The sequence below is a fragment of the Syzygium oleosum genome, unplaced genomic scaffold, assembly GCF_021117445.2.
Source record: "Syzygium oleosum isolate NSW1041296 unplaced genomic scaffold, Sole_v2.1 Sole_v2.07, whole genome shotgun sequence".
Lineage (NCBI taxonomy): Eukaryota > Viridiplantae > Streptophyta > Magnoliopsida > Myrtales > Myrtaceae > Syzygium > Syzygium oleosum.
Genome location: NW_026607491.1, coordinates 11,490,780 through 11,506,491, shown reverse-complemented (window position 1 = coordinate 11,506,491; position 15,712 = coordinate 11,490,780). Strand labels below are relative to the sequence as shown.

Sequence of the window (15,712 nt, the reverse complement as noted above, 5' to 3'; positions counted from 1 at the left end):
AGTTTTTACCAAACGGTATTTAGACTAAAATTGCTTTCAAATGTGATTTTAAAATACTCTTACCAAACACTACTTGCATTTTAAAAAACCCATTTAACCTAAAGGCCTTTGCATTTTGCCAAAGGGATTCCTCCAAAGTCGAACCAAACGGGCCCATTGACTAACATCTTGTCTATACCAAAGACAAACAATTAGGGGCCATTTCCTTACCAAAAAAAAAAACAATTAGGGGCCATCTGAATTGATTGAATCGTCATGTTCGCTATGCTTTTAATGAGAACTACCTAGCAAAGTGGGCAAAGCGACGGGGCCGCCACCCCAATGCAGCGGTTGAAGAGGACGGAAGGTGTTCGAGTCTTTTGGAACACTTGGACTATTGAGATCGAACGGCGAATCTTCTCTCTTGGTGGCGATTTACAAATAAACAACAATTTCTAGAGATGGTACGATGATTTTAAAGTACTTGGGGGGAAGAACAGCATTGGTGCCAAAAGTTGTGTACGGAGCTCACTTTGGTACCAAAAGTTTCATTTGGATCACTTAAGTGCCAAAAGTTTACGCCGGCGATCACTTAAGTGCCAAATCGGAGAAAAAACGATTACTTAAGTGCCAACGGCGAGAAATTCCAATCAAATTTAATACGTGACTTTTATATTTAAATTTTAATGACACGTGGCATTTCCATATGTATAATTCAATTTTTAAAAAAAAAATTTCTGATTTTTTTTTCTTTCTTTTCTTTTTTCTTTTTTCTTTTCTTTTTCTTCTACCATGGCCGGTGGCTGCCTTCGGCCACCGGCCATGGTAGAAGAAAAAGAAAAGAAAAGAAATGCCACATCAGCCCCCGGCGAGCCACATCAGTTTAAGAAATTAATAAAAAAATGCCACGTCGGATTTCCGGCGAAGTGGCACTTAAGTGATCGTTTTTCAAAATTTTTGGCACTTAAATAATCCAAATGAAACTTTTGATATCAAAGTGAGCTCCGTACACAACTTTTGGCACCAATGCTATTCTTCCCCCAAAGTACTTGTATATATGAAGTTACGACCTGTCTATGAAAGTATTTGCGATTTCGGGTAATGAAATAATGGTGCATGAACTCTAATCATTCTAGTCTTATAGTTGAGACACAATAAAATTCCTAATTGCAACCTTTGGCACTTTTATGGATCCTAAGCATTTCACATTAGAATCGGGGCGGCGCTATTTCCAATCTTGTATGATTAAATGCATCCAATTTTCACCAAAAAAAATAAAATCGCCCCCAATCATTCAATTGCAATTTAAAGTGGCAACACTTGTTTTTTTTTTTTTTTGTCAAAGGCCTTAAATTTGTTTCTTTCATTCATTTTTTAGTTTTTCTATTTCCATGTGTGATCTAACCGCCATAATTAAGAATTTCACATGTTTTGTTTTTGTTTATAGTGGGAACTATGTTTTCTTTTTTAATGTTAGTATTTACATCCATAGAAATTAGTTATATCAAAAAGGAAAAATTTCAAGAAATCGAATTCCTTTTTACTCTGTCGACCAAATTTGTGGATCAATTGTCAAATAGAATTTAGAAAAAAAATTAGCATGGACGATATTTCAACACAATCATTTGCTTATAAACTTTCACTTTTGTTGTGTATATCACCATCAAACCTTTTCTTTTGTTTATAAACTTTTGCAGTATTGATTTCGAATTTTAGTTAATACTCGTACAGACACATATATACTAGACATACGATGTTTATTTTTTTTCTTTAATCTTGCATAGATAACGTAATTTGGATCAGATGGGTCATCGTATCTATTCTCGTCAGCTGATTTACAATCGAGGAAGAATCGCGGGTTTCTTCTTTAAAATTTACTAAATCTCGAGCATGACCCATGGTTCCTATATAAAAATTGGGAAACAAAAAAAGAAAGAGAAAGTGAGTAAATTTAGGGTCCATCATTTTAAATTTTAATTGGATGATTAAGGGTAATTTTCTTTCTTCTTACTAAATGGGTGGATTTATCCCTACCTTTTGGAGAAAAATAAGAAGGAAAAATCTCTATTTTATAATAACTTTCTTCATTCCAATATTTTTTTTATTTATCTATGACCAAAAAAAAAATGTTTTTATTTTCCTCTTTTCCTTTTTTGACCCCCGCCTCCTCGCGCACAATCACTAGGGACTTGGGTTCGCTTGAGGTCAGTCGCCCGAAGAACCAGAAGCACCGCCGACCTCCGCCGCTCCTCCGCCGCATTTCGCCGTGTACTTCGCCGTCAAATGGCGAATCGCGACTCCGGTTCGTCAGGCTCCGTCTCTGAAACCCCTAACGATGCGTATCGTCCCCCACGTCGGATCGAAGAAGAGGAAGAAGAAGAAGAAGGCGAAGACGAAGTGGACGAATCTGACGACGACGACGGCGACGAGGACGACGAGCCCGAGCGCCGCGCGCCGCAGCCTCGGTCGCAGGAGGACCGATTGCGGGCGCACAGGGCCAGGCTCAACAACCTCTCGAGCAAGCTCTCCTCGGAGAGTGTCCCAATCCGGGTGCACGACGTCCTGATCAAGGGCAACTCGAAGACCAGGGATTGGGTGATCGAGGCCGAGCTGGAGGATCTGAAGAAGGTGGCGTCGCTGCAGGAGCTGCTGCAGGTCGCGAGCGTCGCGAATTTCAGGCTGCAGCAGCTGGGGATCTTCCAGTCTGTCAACATCGTGCTCGATTCGGGGCCGAAGGAGTTGCCCGGCACAGCGAACGTGATCGTCAACGTCGTCGAGGCCACGAACCCGCTCTCCGGCGAAATTGGTTACTATACTAAGCCCGAGGTGATCTTTTTTTTCGGTTTCGGTTTTGGTTTTGGTTTCACATTTTGTCTGTAAATGTGCTGGAGTGATTTGCCGGAGCGGTCAGCTTGCGCGTTCTCTGCCGTGATTACTGGGGTTGTGCTTACTGGTTCGAGCTCGGGATTTAATTGATTAAAGCTTTGAAATGTGTTAGGACTTCTCATCATCCCTGAGCAATGTTGTTCTGTTTATTGGACTGGTATTTATCGTTTTCTTGCTGTTGGGAGAGTGAAGGTCATGAAATTCTGGACAAGGCTGGTGAAGTTAGCCACCTACTCGTTAGCATTTTCGCACATTGCTGTGCTGTTGTATTGAAGTCGTGTGGAGATGGGGATTGGCTTGGATATCTTTTAGGTTTCGTTCTCTCTGAAAGGAGGAGGAGGAGGGTGTTCAACAATTGACAGACAGGAATTTCATCATATTTGTGACTATTTTGGTGTCAATGCACATTGGAATGTCGCAATTTGCCTATTTTCACTGGTTCCGAACTGGTTTTATTGGGTTGTCTTCCAGGTTTTGTGTTGCGTATTATGACAAAATATAGCAATGCAGCTTTCTTACTAATGCCAGTCACTTTGCGGTTTGCTTTACGCCATTGCGTTCCTCTTTGTTGTGAGTTTGATATAGCTCGAACAAATTTGCTAGCTACTGTCTGAATATACTTTAGGATTTGGCCGACTTAGATGGCCTAATCAGGGAATTATTTTTTTCTGGACAGTTTTTGTTGTAGAGGTACGTACAGTAGTAATTCTTTGATCCTTTAGGTTTAGGTACGTTCCACTAAAATTACTGGTATTCTGGGCCATCCTAAAGTAACTGGCTAAATTATAAAATTCAAGCAAAATTGTCATTGATGGACAGTTCCAGTTGTTAACTCAAGCTGTTCCGGGCTCTCTCTTTCTTTAGCTCTAAGCAACAATAAAGCATTCTCCTTCTCTTGAGTAACCACAATAACCAAAACCTCTCTCTTCATTAGCTTTAAACTCTTTGACTGCTAAATTGAATGTCTGATTTAGATTGTTCAAGTATGTGCAGACTAAAAATTTATGTCGTGCCCAAACTATTTTGCTCAAGGATAATTATCTCAACCGTGTAATTCTCTAATATATTAAGATTGCTTGTCATCATCCATGTGGAATTCATTTCCTGCAAGCACCTATTTGAATGGAAAGACTGATGCTTGTCGCTACTTTGATGCCTTTAATGTGCTGTGCGACAGGACACATGCTTTCAACTATGCTGCGGTGCTTACTGCTCATTCTTTTTTTTCCAGCTTATCAGTCCAGTGCTGGTTGAACACTCGAATGAGGAAGAAATATTCTGAGTGGTTATTTAACTTTATTTTCTCTTGCTTCTTTACCTTGATTTCATTCTTCTCGAGATTCATCGTCACAGTGGAATAATTGTGACCTGTTGACCTGTTGGCCTGTGGCTCATTCTTGTCTAATGATGCTTTTGTAGGCTAGATCTTCAACGCTTGAAGGAGTTTTGAAACTCAAAAACTTGCTTGGATTTGGTGATCTTTGGGATGGTTCTTTTGCATATGGATGGAATCAAACATCAGAGCTAAGTGCTGGTGTCTATTTGCCTAGAATGAAAAGCTTGTTAGCCCCTTTGAGTGCTCGAGTATTCTTGGTATCCCAAGACTGGTTGAAGCACTCTTCATACAATGAACAATCATTAGGCCTTTCCCTTGGCCTAGTTTCAACGAGGAATCATGACTTGGCTTACAACTTGACATGGCGTACTTTGACAGATCCTTCCCAGATGTCGGCTAGATCAATAAGGAGGCAGCTGGGACATAATTTAATCTCTTCCCTAAAATACTCTTTCAGGTTTGACAGGAGAAACTCACCCATCAGACCAACACGAGGATATGCTTTTCTTTCTACTACTCAAATTGGTGGCCTTACACCTGATCCCCGAAGTGCACGTTTTCTCCGCCAGGTCAGCATTCTCCCTTCGTTTCTCATTTGTGATGTCTCTCGATTTGAGATGCATCAACTAAAGCATTTGATGGTCTTTAATCTTTCTTGACAACACTCTATACATGGAATGCGCCTGCAAGTACCTATTTTGTTATACTGCCAAATATTCGAGTTGAGGTCCAGTTGCTGTGGTTGACCGCGAATTGTTGTCATTTGTCCGCTGGTGCTGTAGAGCTGAAGAGCCCATATCATTTCTTAGTGGAAGTCTGGTTGGGGATTTGGGAATAATTATCTGGACCATCTTATCTGAGTTTGTTGGGCGCTCAATACAATTGAACTGCAGCTCAATCTTGGACCATTTTTCCCTCTTGAGAAGTTGGAATGTTGTTTTCTGGAACATCTCCATTCTAGACAAGCTATAATAAGAGTAGAAATGAAATGCAGTATATGCTAAAACCTTAGTTTGTGAATTTCAAATTAAATATTCTATGAAACTTAGGAAGTTTGGCTCTCATAGTTGATCAATCTCATTCTTTGTTAATCTCAGTCTCCATTCTTGATTAGACTTCTTGGCTTCCTGTTGAGAATGCTGCTGTGGAGGTGACAAAGTTCTGTGGATCTCTCAAGTCTCATATGCTGTTGTAAGATGTACAACAGTAGATGAGGACTCATGTCCACGGAGAGATATTTGCTAATAATCTTTCAAACTACTTTTTGCTTTCCCGCAAAATTTTGAAAACAGAAAATATGTTAAAAATTATGGAAGGAGTCCTAAATGACTCCACATGTCTATTTGTATACATCAGATAAAAGTCAAATTTCCATTGGCACAAAGAAAAGGAAAAAATTAAGAGAAACTAATAAGAGTTATTCTGACCATACCAAGTTCTAACTAGTCCTCATGGTTAACTTAATTTGTGGATAAGCGTTGGGTCCCTCATGGTTGCGCAACATCAGCAGCTTCTTGGGAGTTGCTCTTAGGGTTTTACTGTTCAGGTCCTTCATTCGTTGTGTCAATTTTTTCATGCAAATAATCGGCACTTGCTCTCTGATCTAACATTTTTGAATTTGGTGATGGTAGTACCTGTTCTATTTCATCTTGGGTTTCTCTAGTTTATGGGATTTTAGGCTTTCAGGTCTTGCAAGAGCTTCTTAATGTCTAGTTTTGTGGTAGGGGACACTTATTCAGCATTGTCTGATCCCAAAAACAAAAAAAGATATCTGTAAGAGGGTCAATTTGAGAGAGAGAGAGAGAGAGATGCTATGACTGTTTACTCTCTTCTTTATCGATGTAATTATTGTCGACTAGTTTTCTTTCCTATGAACGGATTGAGGATTTATCCTTTTTTATGAGGCCTAAAACTGATGCAGAAAGTGAGAAATGCACCAAGTGATACAATCCTTTGCGTAAATCTTTGTAAACCTAACACAAAAGATACAGAATTTATTTGTTTATGATGTCATAGCTATATGTGACTCATCCACTCCTCTGTATTTAACCTTGTTAATTGAATAATGAAGATATTGGATAAAGAATGACTATGTCTTTATTCCCTCATGTTACTTAAGGAACCTTGTTTCTTTTTTTTACAGGAGCTTGATCTTCGTTATGCTTTGCCTCTTGGATTTTATCATGCTGCTATCAACGTTGGAATCTCTGGTGGAGTTGTCTTTCCCTGGGGATGCGGATTTCTGCAAAAGGCTTCACCATTGCCAGAAAGATTCTTCATGGGTGGCAATACCTCTCCGTTTTACTCTTTAGGAGGTCCTACTTCACTGTTAGGGTTTCGGACTAGGGGAATGGGCCCCACTGAACCAAGAAGGCAAACTGGCAATGATGATCCTGAAAGGGATTATGTTGGTGGTGATCTTGCAGTTACCACTTTTGCTGACCTTTCTTTTGATCTTCCATTCAGCTGGTGCCAAAAGAGTGGAATCTATGGACATGTGTTCGCATGCGCTGGAAACCTGGCCAAGTTGACACAGAACGAGTTTCGGAACTTTTCCTTTCAGAATTTCCTAAAATCCTGCAGAAGCTCTGTTGGAGCTGGAATTGTTGTGCCCACAAGTATTGTGCGAGTGGAGGTCAGTCTGTTCTTTTACCAATACCTCAAGAATAATAAATTGAGAATTCCTATACATTTATTTATATACTACTCTTTATTGGTGATCTTGATTATGCATGATTGTCCTCTGGACAGTGCTTAATAGCAAATCTTGAAAAGAAAATGATAGACCAATGTTTTGATCAATATGCTTCAGGATTTTGTCGGTTCTATGGCTGGTGTATTTGATTTATATGGCAGATTTAATTTTCTGGAGTGGTCAATTACATGCTTGGTCAAAAATGAGGAGTAACAGTAGCATACTCTGAGAGCATCTATTCCTAATGAATTTTGGGAAGAAAGCATTTAATACATATCAATCTCATGCATCCAACAGCTGAGATGCTTTGCTAGCAATGTTCCTGAAGCACCTGATAAAAGTGCCAAAATGAGGGTGATTGAGCAATACCGTGTTAGATCACATCTCAACTTCTCAATTGCACATGCTAATCATTCTAGTTTAGAGTTTGCTCACTGTTATTTTCCTTTCTTCCTTTTGCAGGTTAACTACTGTTACGTGTTGAAGCAATATGACTTTGATCGAGGGAAGACTGGGCTACGAGTTAGCTTTTCTTCTACATGATTAAATTTGGACTTCTTACCTGATGTATGATTGTCGACATACCAGAAGGGAAACAAAATCCGTCGTTCAGGTATTTGAACAATTTGTTCATCTGAAAATGGTGCTGCTTTGCGGGCGCTGAAATTTTAGGCATTGTTCACCATTTTTGTAGTTTCAAAACGAAAGTGAGAAATTGGACCAGCAGAATTCTTGATCTATGAATGGAGGAAAAATAAGTCAGATACTTCTTGTGCTTTACTAGATGTTGCTCTTGTTGAGTGGAAGATCAATTTCAAGTGTTCTCATTTGATCATCATCTTTTAAACGTTTTCCATTTACTGAACTTTCTTCTCAATGTTTCTAATAGCCATTGAGGATTGTCTTTTGCTTTTTCTTCCTCACTTGGGGTTGGGAGATGGTTCTACTCAATAGAAAATCATATGAATTTGTTGAGAACGTATATTAACCCCCTCATCGTCAGCGCCAGATGGAAAGAAGACGATGGGCTATGTTAGATTAGCGCTTGAAATATTATTCTTACTCGTACTTATGAACTACAAAAGACATATACATATTCCTTGTGGGTGAAAAGCAGTGGCCAGCTTACAGAGAAATCCTATATATGCATATTGACTGGTAACTGGTCAGTCTCCCGGATCATAGAAACATGTTTTAGGCAAAATATGCTTTAGGTCATCATTGAATTAGAATATGGTTATGGACTCTTCAATCAAGTATCTTTGTTGTCAGGTATACTTGCAGATGTTTTGCTGCGAGTGAGATTCTTTAGATGGTGTCCCTTTAATTAACTACCTCAATTTTCAAAGCCCTTTTGGTATGATTGCGAGTCGATCGAACTCGGGGTGCTCGGTGGGGAGGAACTTGATCGGATCGTAACTTGATGCGTTTTTTTCGGTTATCCCGTGCTTCATCGATGCTTTTGCCCTGCCAATGCTTGTGGTTGCTTGGTCAAGTGGCGGACAGACTCGAGACTTCAAAGAACAATCGTCTTGGTCTTTTCTTAAGATTGACCGAATCCGAGGAAGCAGTGCTGCGCAAGAAACACCAATAATGTATTGATATAAAAATTGAAATGTGCAAATGAGGTATATCCAAGGGAACCGTTATATATTCTGTGATGTGCAGCTTTGTCTAAACTTTTGAAAGTGTCCGAGTGGCTGCTGCGAAAAGAGAGGAAAGATCAAGATACATGCTTGACCATGATGATGATGATGATGATGATGATGATGTGGAGATTGATTGGATGTATCATGTATGTGGTGCTGATGGCATGTGACATGCATCATGCATAATAAGATAATGTTGGTTAGGTGAAGGGAGAAAGGGACAGACATCCTCATTCTCAAGGTATTCGGATCCGCATTAATAGGGTTCACGTAATTTCATGCAGCATTAACAAATACTTTTCATGACACATACTGCCATATTATAAAAACACGAAAAAACACGCGCGCGCACACACAGCAAGAGAAGAGCAAAACAACAAACTGGCTCTGGTAGGAGTTGACTTTACAGACTGGTTCCTTGATGTGAATCTCTCTCTCTCTCTCTCTCTCTCCCTGTCCCTCAGTCCACATCTCTTTCTTTTAATTGGATCCACAGGCTAGATTTGCCCCCAAAAAAAAAAAAACCAGTCCATTTGCTCAGAAATTGCTTCCGCCGTCGATGTGTTGTTGCTCTCTCTCTCTCTCTTTTATATCTGAAAATTTTGTTTTTACGGTTGAGTTTCGAAAAGGGGTCCATCAATTTGGATCCTACAATTTAGTAGGTTGAAAAATTGAGACTCGGGTTATTCTTATATCGTGATGTAGCCGGTTCGCTTGATAGCCCTCGATTTCACGTCTTGAAATGTAGTTGGATGGGCGATATCTTATCTTTCATTCGGAAAATCGCTCCGATTCCTTCTTAGGTCGAAAGGGAATGAAATCACATTTTCTTTGAAGAAGAAGACGTCACTTTGAACGCCCGGTTCGGTCTCTCGGGATGCCCGTGGGGGAGGTTGCACTCTTCTTTTCACATTTCACCTTTAATAAACAACAGTTGGCACATCAATTCGTGAACGCAGCAGCGACATGGACACACGTTCGAGGAATTGTCAATGCATGACCACCATCAATTTCTCTTTTTCTCGAGGTTAGGTCAATTTTTGGTCATGTGCATAAAGTTACCAATTCGATTCGATTGGTCGTAATCATCTCGAGGCCTCGTGAGGGTGCTTTCATCGTGGCCTCTATCGGCACGGATCGAGTGAATTATTCATGTGACCATATCTGAAAGAGCGGCGTGGCACTTGGTTACATTGGACTCTATGGTCGGAGAGACGCGTAAAAAAACGCTTTTTTCACGAACTTCTGAGGAGCCGTCGCAGATGGCACGAAAAAGTGGATATGAAATGGGGAGAATTACCGAAAAAGTTATAAAAATATTGTACGACAGGCAATTCAGTTCTAAACTTTTTAATTTGGCCAACTTAGTCCTAAATCTTTCGACGATTTGCCAATGTAATCTTTGATGAGAAAATTACCATAAAAGTCATAACATATTGCATTTGTGCAAATTCAGTCATAAACTTTTTAATTTGATCAAATTAGTTGTAAACCTTTTTTACAATTTGCCAATTTTGGCCGAAAATCGCTGACGTGGATGTCTGCAGTACCACGTAGGACGGCCGATGCTAACGTGGATATTTTTTTTATAATTTTATAATTTTTTTTGAATTTTTGTTTATAATTTTCATTTTCATTTTTTTCTTTCTTTTTTCCTTTTTTTTTCTACGAAGTCTGAAATGGGTCATCAGCCAACCCTCGTTAGCCACTAAACAAGGGTTGCGAAGCCCTCACCCGTCATAGCTAGGGGTGTGGAAAAGAATGGGGAATCGCCCGAGGCCGCCCGGAACCAGTGGTTCCTAAGGGAATCGGTCCGGTTCCCGGTTTCAATTTTTGGAAACCGGTGGGTACCGGTCCGGTTTCTGGTTCCAGGTGTGGAACCGCCCACCCGTCCACCCAGACTGGACCGGACTGGCAATATAATATAATATATAATATATTTATTTAATTTTTAATTAAAAAAATCTTAAATCCCTAAACTAAACTTAACTCGCTCGACGCTCACATTATCACATTGAGCCAAGAAACACCTTCTTTCGCTTTCGTCTCAAGCTCATTCTCACTCTCTCACTTTTCTCGGTCGATGCTCACCTTAGTCAAATCTGGTTACCGGGTGGGTCTATGGAACCAACAGGCGATTTCCGGTTCCCATTTTTCGGAACTGATCCTTAGTAAACGGTTCCCATTTTGCCCACCCGTACCATGCTCACCCCTAGTTGTAGCAAGTAACGGTCACAGCCTTTGTCTAGACAGTCAATGGGTGAGGGCCGCAATCCTCGGTATGCTTAGAAGAAAACAAAAAAAGAAAAGAAATAAAGAAAAAAGAAAAAAGAGAAGCAAAATAAGATAATAAAAAAAAGTTAAGAAATAGACTCGAGGGAGGGCAGTTTAGCTAAGAGCCAAGTTAGCTTCTTAAGACAAGCAAGTCAAACAATTAAATCAGTTGATTTTTGGCCATATATGTACAAACAAAGACTTACATAGCTCTGCATTTATTATGTCTTAAGATTCATCCTCTGTACTAAGACCCCAGTTGTCTGTTGTCCTCAGGTGGGTTCCACAAAGATGAGAACATAGAAGCTGAATCGAAGACTAATGTTCCAGAAAAAAGGCCATGTTTTTGTGCAATGGGACATGTATTGGCAAGAAAATTTCCAAATGAGTTTTGGCTTTACCTGACCTTGTCAACTATTTCAACATTCCTCAACTGTAATATCTCCCAAAGTGGGCGGGAAAGTCGTGGGGTCCTGATAGCCCTGTCGAAAATTCGACGTTTCTTCACTTAATTTCCTAGTTAAGAGAATACATTATGTCGGTAACTTGCTACTATTAGTTATCGCGTGGATGAGCACTTATTGTATTTTGAAAGTTTCTCGATCGACAATCTTTTAATGGCTTGTTTGACATGTCGGGATGGAAAGGAATGAAATTGTCGCTCCCGACTTTTCAATCTAATTTCGAGTATTTGGTATGATCGTTGAAAATGGAACGAGCATCCCAACATAAATGCTGGTGTAATATGTGGAAGAGATAAACATTCATCTCCTCGGGAAAGGAAATGCATGCTCCTCGCTATATCATTTTTTTCGACAAAATATTTTGATTTAAGCTTTTGGGTTGGATTTCTTAACATGATATTGGAGTCCGATTCCTTCTCAAGGTATTTCGAGAGTGCATCCACCCGTTTGTCAAATTTCACATGCCATTTCCAATTTGGCTTGTACAAGAGAGAGGATATTGAAATATCCCGCATCGCTTGATATGGGGTTTATATATTCTTTCTATTCATGTGGTCTCCTTTCATAAATCAGTTCAGGATTTTAGGTCGAATTTTTTAACAATATAAGAATAATGCGGAATAGTAAGTTCTGTATATTTCTATGTGTATTTCGATTAAGCCTACATGATAGACTTTATTAGATGACTATCCAAGGTGAATATCAATCAAGGATATGGTACAATTAACAGAAATATATGTACCATTACGAGAGATACGAAAAATTACTGGAAACAACCTAAGCATCTCTAACAATTTTCAAGTACAATCTTAACTATTTTCCTCCGCTCATGTTCTTTTTTTACCCTTTCTCAATACAACATTCATCGACATTAGACAAATCGTTGTTTTCCCGCGCCGGATCCGCGCAGTGGGGTCGGCACCATATTCGGGTATATGCAGGATCCGAAATGGAAATGACCCGTTTCATTCCATTGCTCTTTCCATTTTATCCATTTCTCCATTTCATTTTCATTATCATTTCGTTTAAAACATGGAGTTTAAGTCGTAGATTGAATCACTCCTGACTTGGAGATTGCAGTCAGTCAAAGATGCCTCCAACAGTAGACAGCCACCGCGATGCGCGGTCGTCGGCCCCACGCAGGAGACTCCTCCATCTTACAGCAATCCCATTGGTCGTGTCTCTGATCTGACGCCTCGTTTTTTCAAGGTCAACTAGATTCAAACGACAATAAAAACAACAAGAAAAGGGTTTCGCATGTTCCTTGAATTCGATCTCCGACGATGATGCATTGACAGGGCGCGGCTGTCTGGTCTATAACGTCACTGAAACAGTTGATTGCGGATCCCAACTCTCAGTCCATATAAAACAGGCCTTGCCTTCCGTGCGACGTGACTCAAGGCTAGCGCGATCCAGCCAGGACGAAAGCTAATCCTTGCGAACTTGCCGCCTCCATATGATGCAAGAAACCCTCGCAGTTTCCCCGGGACATGTGCTTCAGTTTTTCCCTTTGTTTTGGGCCAGTAAGTGACTCTATCAATCGATACTTAGGCACGGGTCGGGGGGGTCGTGATCGTCGAGACTCCGGGTTGCTAGCGAGTGGTTCTGACGGATCGCTCGTCCAGTCGAAGTTGAGCTAGTTATCGATAATATAGTCCTTGGGGGCGCCATCGTCGAATAACTTTTGCATACGGACGGGAAGTCTACCTCCTTAAAGAGGGGTCCAAAACATAAGTCGTGAGAATTACTTCTCCGCGTGTACTGATTGGCTTCTCCAACGGGGTTAATCATATGGGTCAAAACTGAGAAAAATGCCTGGCTCAAGTTTCGCTCTCCAGCTTCTTCCGATGCAAATGTCCCCTTGGACTATGAAGTCATCGATGTAGACACCGGTCAATCGTTTCTACTTATTTCGTGTCTTAATTTTTCTTATTTGGGGTTCTCCTATTCAAAAATTCACGACAGTAGTTATCATGTCAAAAAGTCACTCGATGGGCATGTTTGTTAACCGCTAGAAAATAGGCTTGAGGATACAATTATGTAGCTCGATATCAAAGATTCAAAGTGAAATAGACATGTAACTAACTATTCTAAGATTACCGTTCAAGATATCTAAATTTGTCGCCGGAGTCACTTAATCGTTTATTTTAGTGTGGCTAGTTTACTCCTTTGGACTTCATCGCCATTAACTCGAACTTTGATTTTCCTCTAAACATCACATCAAGCGACTCTGCTAACAACTCTGTTTGCGGTACACCATGCTGTAACGCTCAATTCCTTAATCTACACATTATGATTATGCATAGTTATATATTATAGATGTGGTGGAGATAATTTCTGCACGAGAAGGTTGAATGGGAGAGATTCCAATTAACTACCACTGCTACCAAATTGTAAAGATATTTGCAGTATTGCTGGATGCCACTGGGAATGGAGAACTTAATTGGGAAATGATGATGAGACTTGAACCTAACTATGTACCTTCAAAAGAAGAAAAACGTAATTAATTGCGAAAGCGAATTTGTCTACTAAGCAATTTGAATGATTTGAATAATAATTTGCTTGGCTTTTGGCTCTCACTTATTTGAATATTCGATTTGATTTCGCCAAGTTTACTTTTAGTGAGCAAGTTTCGGTAAACTAAGCACCTTAATAGCTCTAGATTTTCGAAAGGTCACGCAATTTACATAATGATTAAGGGCCCGTTCGTTTGGCGCAAAATGAATGATTTGTAAAACATATTCTAAAAAATGATTGCTTATATCACTTTAAAAAATGAATGAACGAAACATATTTTCATCGCCTATGGAAATGTTTAGACATAAATTGTTGTCGATAATGAAAGTATTTTTCATTGACTAATCATTTTAATCGACACAAGCGATTACATTTAGGAAAATGTTTCGAAATCATTTATTTCTCGTGAAACAACAAATGGAGCCTTAAGTATCCCATCACTTTTCAATGAAAAATGAAGACAGTTGCTGAGGGGGTAAGCTATATGGCTTCTGCAAGTAATGACAATCTCTTCCTCGCGAAAGTTGGTGAAGAGTCTCCACATATGACAAATCCGTGATTCTCGACGAGAATGCGGGCAAAAGCGTAGTAGGACCATGCAAAAGACAACAATCTTTTTGCTTAGGCATAATCATCCCGGATTTAAGTCCTCTAAACACTTCATAGGATAAAAATTTCCATTCTAAATGGTGGATGCGTTGACAAAATGAATGATATAGGGTACGGATCAACCCCCCCATCACTATTTATCCCGATTTTATCGAAAGAGAGCAGCTAGCATAACGGCACTGTCATGTTATTCTTCCGATCACGACTCTTAGATAATGTTAGATGGGCAACCGGTAAACTAAAAAGGGAAACGATGGGGTTATTGTTTAACGGACATCTGGTTTAAAAAAAAAAGTGGGGTTATGACGTTAAAAAAAATTGTTAGTGAGAATATTTTTCCGCTTGTGATTCTCTATGTTTCGATATTTAATTTTCTTTGGAATGATATGTTTCATTATTGACTTCTCAGGGTGCTGTTACCTTCTCTTTTCCTTTATCCAAATACCCTCATTATCCGAAATTTTATTTGGAGGATACCGATCTAAATATTTAATGCGTTCCTACCCTTGTTTTTGGCTAAGATATTGCTATCATTTGAACTTTGAAGCACTGAAATTAATGGAGTGTGAAGAAGGGTTCACCTCTATATATTTTTTTTAAAATACACCTTTATTTGAGAGAAAATGAGAGAGAGTCAATTAACAATGTAGAGGTGTAAGTTACAATATAGAGGTGTAACCATTTTTGTCGTATTAAAATCGACTCATGTTTCGGAGTTCGCAATACAGAGTCGATTAACATTTTTCATGAGGGAACAAAAAAAACGATATAGATGCAAGTTACAAAACTAAGTACGAAAAAGACAGTTCTATGAGTGTTTTTCATGATTAATCTAAAGAAATAAAAATGAAGTAAGAGTTTATTGCGCGAACTCCGAAACATGAGTCAAAAATGGTTACCACAGACCTGTAGATGCATTGGCATGCACTTCCAAATGTTGTCTTATTATAAGCCTTGCTGAATTGTGTGGGGGGGTAGAAATGGCATGTGAAGCTCTTCCATTTTAAGCGTTAATAAACAGAAAAAAAGAACAAAAGAAGCAGGAGAAGAAGAGTTGTATGCATGGACTTTTTAATAGGAAGATAGAGAAACTGAGTTCTCTTCTTTTCTCGTGCATGTGTCTCCACCAGTCATCATGTATGGACTCATTCACACATAAAAGCATCCACACTTTGCACCATGCATGCAAGTCGTACAAAACAATGCTATTAATTTAAGCAAATCAGAAAGACCTAGAGAGAGAGAGAGAGAGAGAGAGAGAGAGAGAGAGAGAGAGAGAGAGAGAGAGAGAGAGAGGGTTTAT

At 39.5% G+C, this 15,712-nt stretch overlaps 1 protein-coding gene across 3 annotated transcripts; it reads left to right on the top strand.

Annotated features, from left to right (window-relative positions):
* The first annotated feature begins 2,140 nt into the window (after window positions 1–2,140).
* Window positions 2,141–8,557, top strand: LOC115670026 (uncharacterized). Of its 3 annotated transcripts, none has more exons than XR_008816972.1 (5): window positions 2,141–2,805; window positions 4,285–4,770; window positions 6,345–6,836; window positions 7,359–7,509; window positions 8,169–8,557. XR_008816972.1 is itself a non-coding variant. In XM_030591218.2 (4 exons), the coding sequence occupies exons 1-4, from the start codon at window positions 2,263–2,265 to the stop codon at window positions 7,437–7,439; spliced, it is 1,602 nt and encodes a 533-aa protein (XP_030447078.1). In that variant the 5' UTR covers window positions 2,141–2,262; the 3' UTR covers window positions 7,440–7,773. The 3 variants fall into 3 exon arrangements, 1 of the variants encoding a protein (XP_030447078.1); XR_008816973.1 differs by lacking the exon at window positions 8,169–8,557 and adding an exon at window positions 7,591–7,773; XM_030591218.2 differs by lacking the exon at window positions 8,169–8,557 and having other exon boundaries at window positions 7,359–7,773.
* Window positions 8,558–15,712: the final 7,155 nt, after the last annotated feature.

What these genes read in the sequence shown, in the direction of transcription:
- LOC115670026 (XM_030591218.2), top strand. Translation starts at nt 2,263, where the DNA reads ATGGCGAATCGCGACTCCGGTTCGTCAGGCTCCGTCTCTGAAACCCCT. An exon ending in GTGCACGTTTTCTCCGCCAG is followed by an intron (nt 4,771 to 6,344) that starts GTCAGCATTCTC and finishes TTTTTTTTACAG; the next exon opens with GAGCTTGATCTTCGTTATGC. An exon ending in CAAGTATTGTGCGAGTGGAG is followed by an intron (nt 6,837 to 7,358) that starts GTCAGTCTGTTC and finishes TTCCTTTTGCAG; the next exon opens with GTTAACTACTGTTACGTGTT.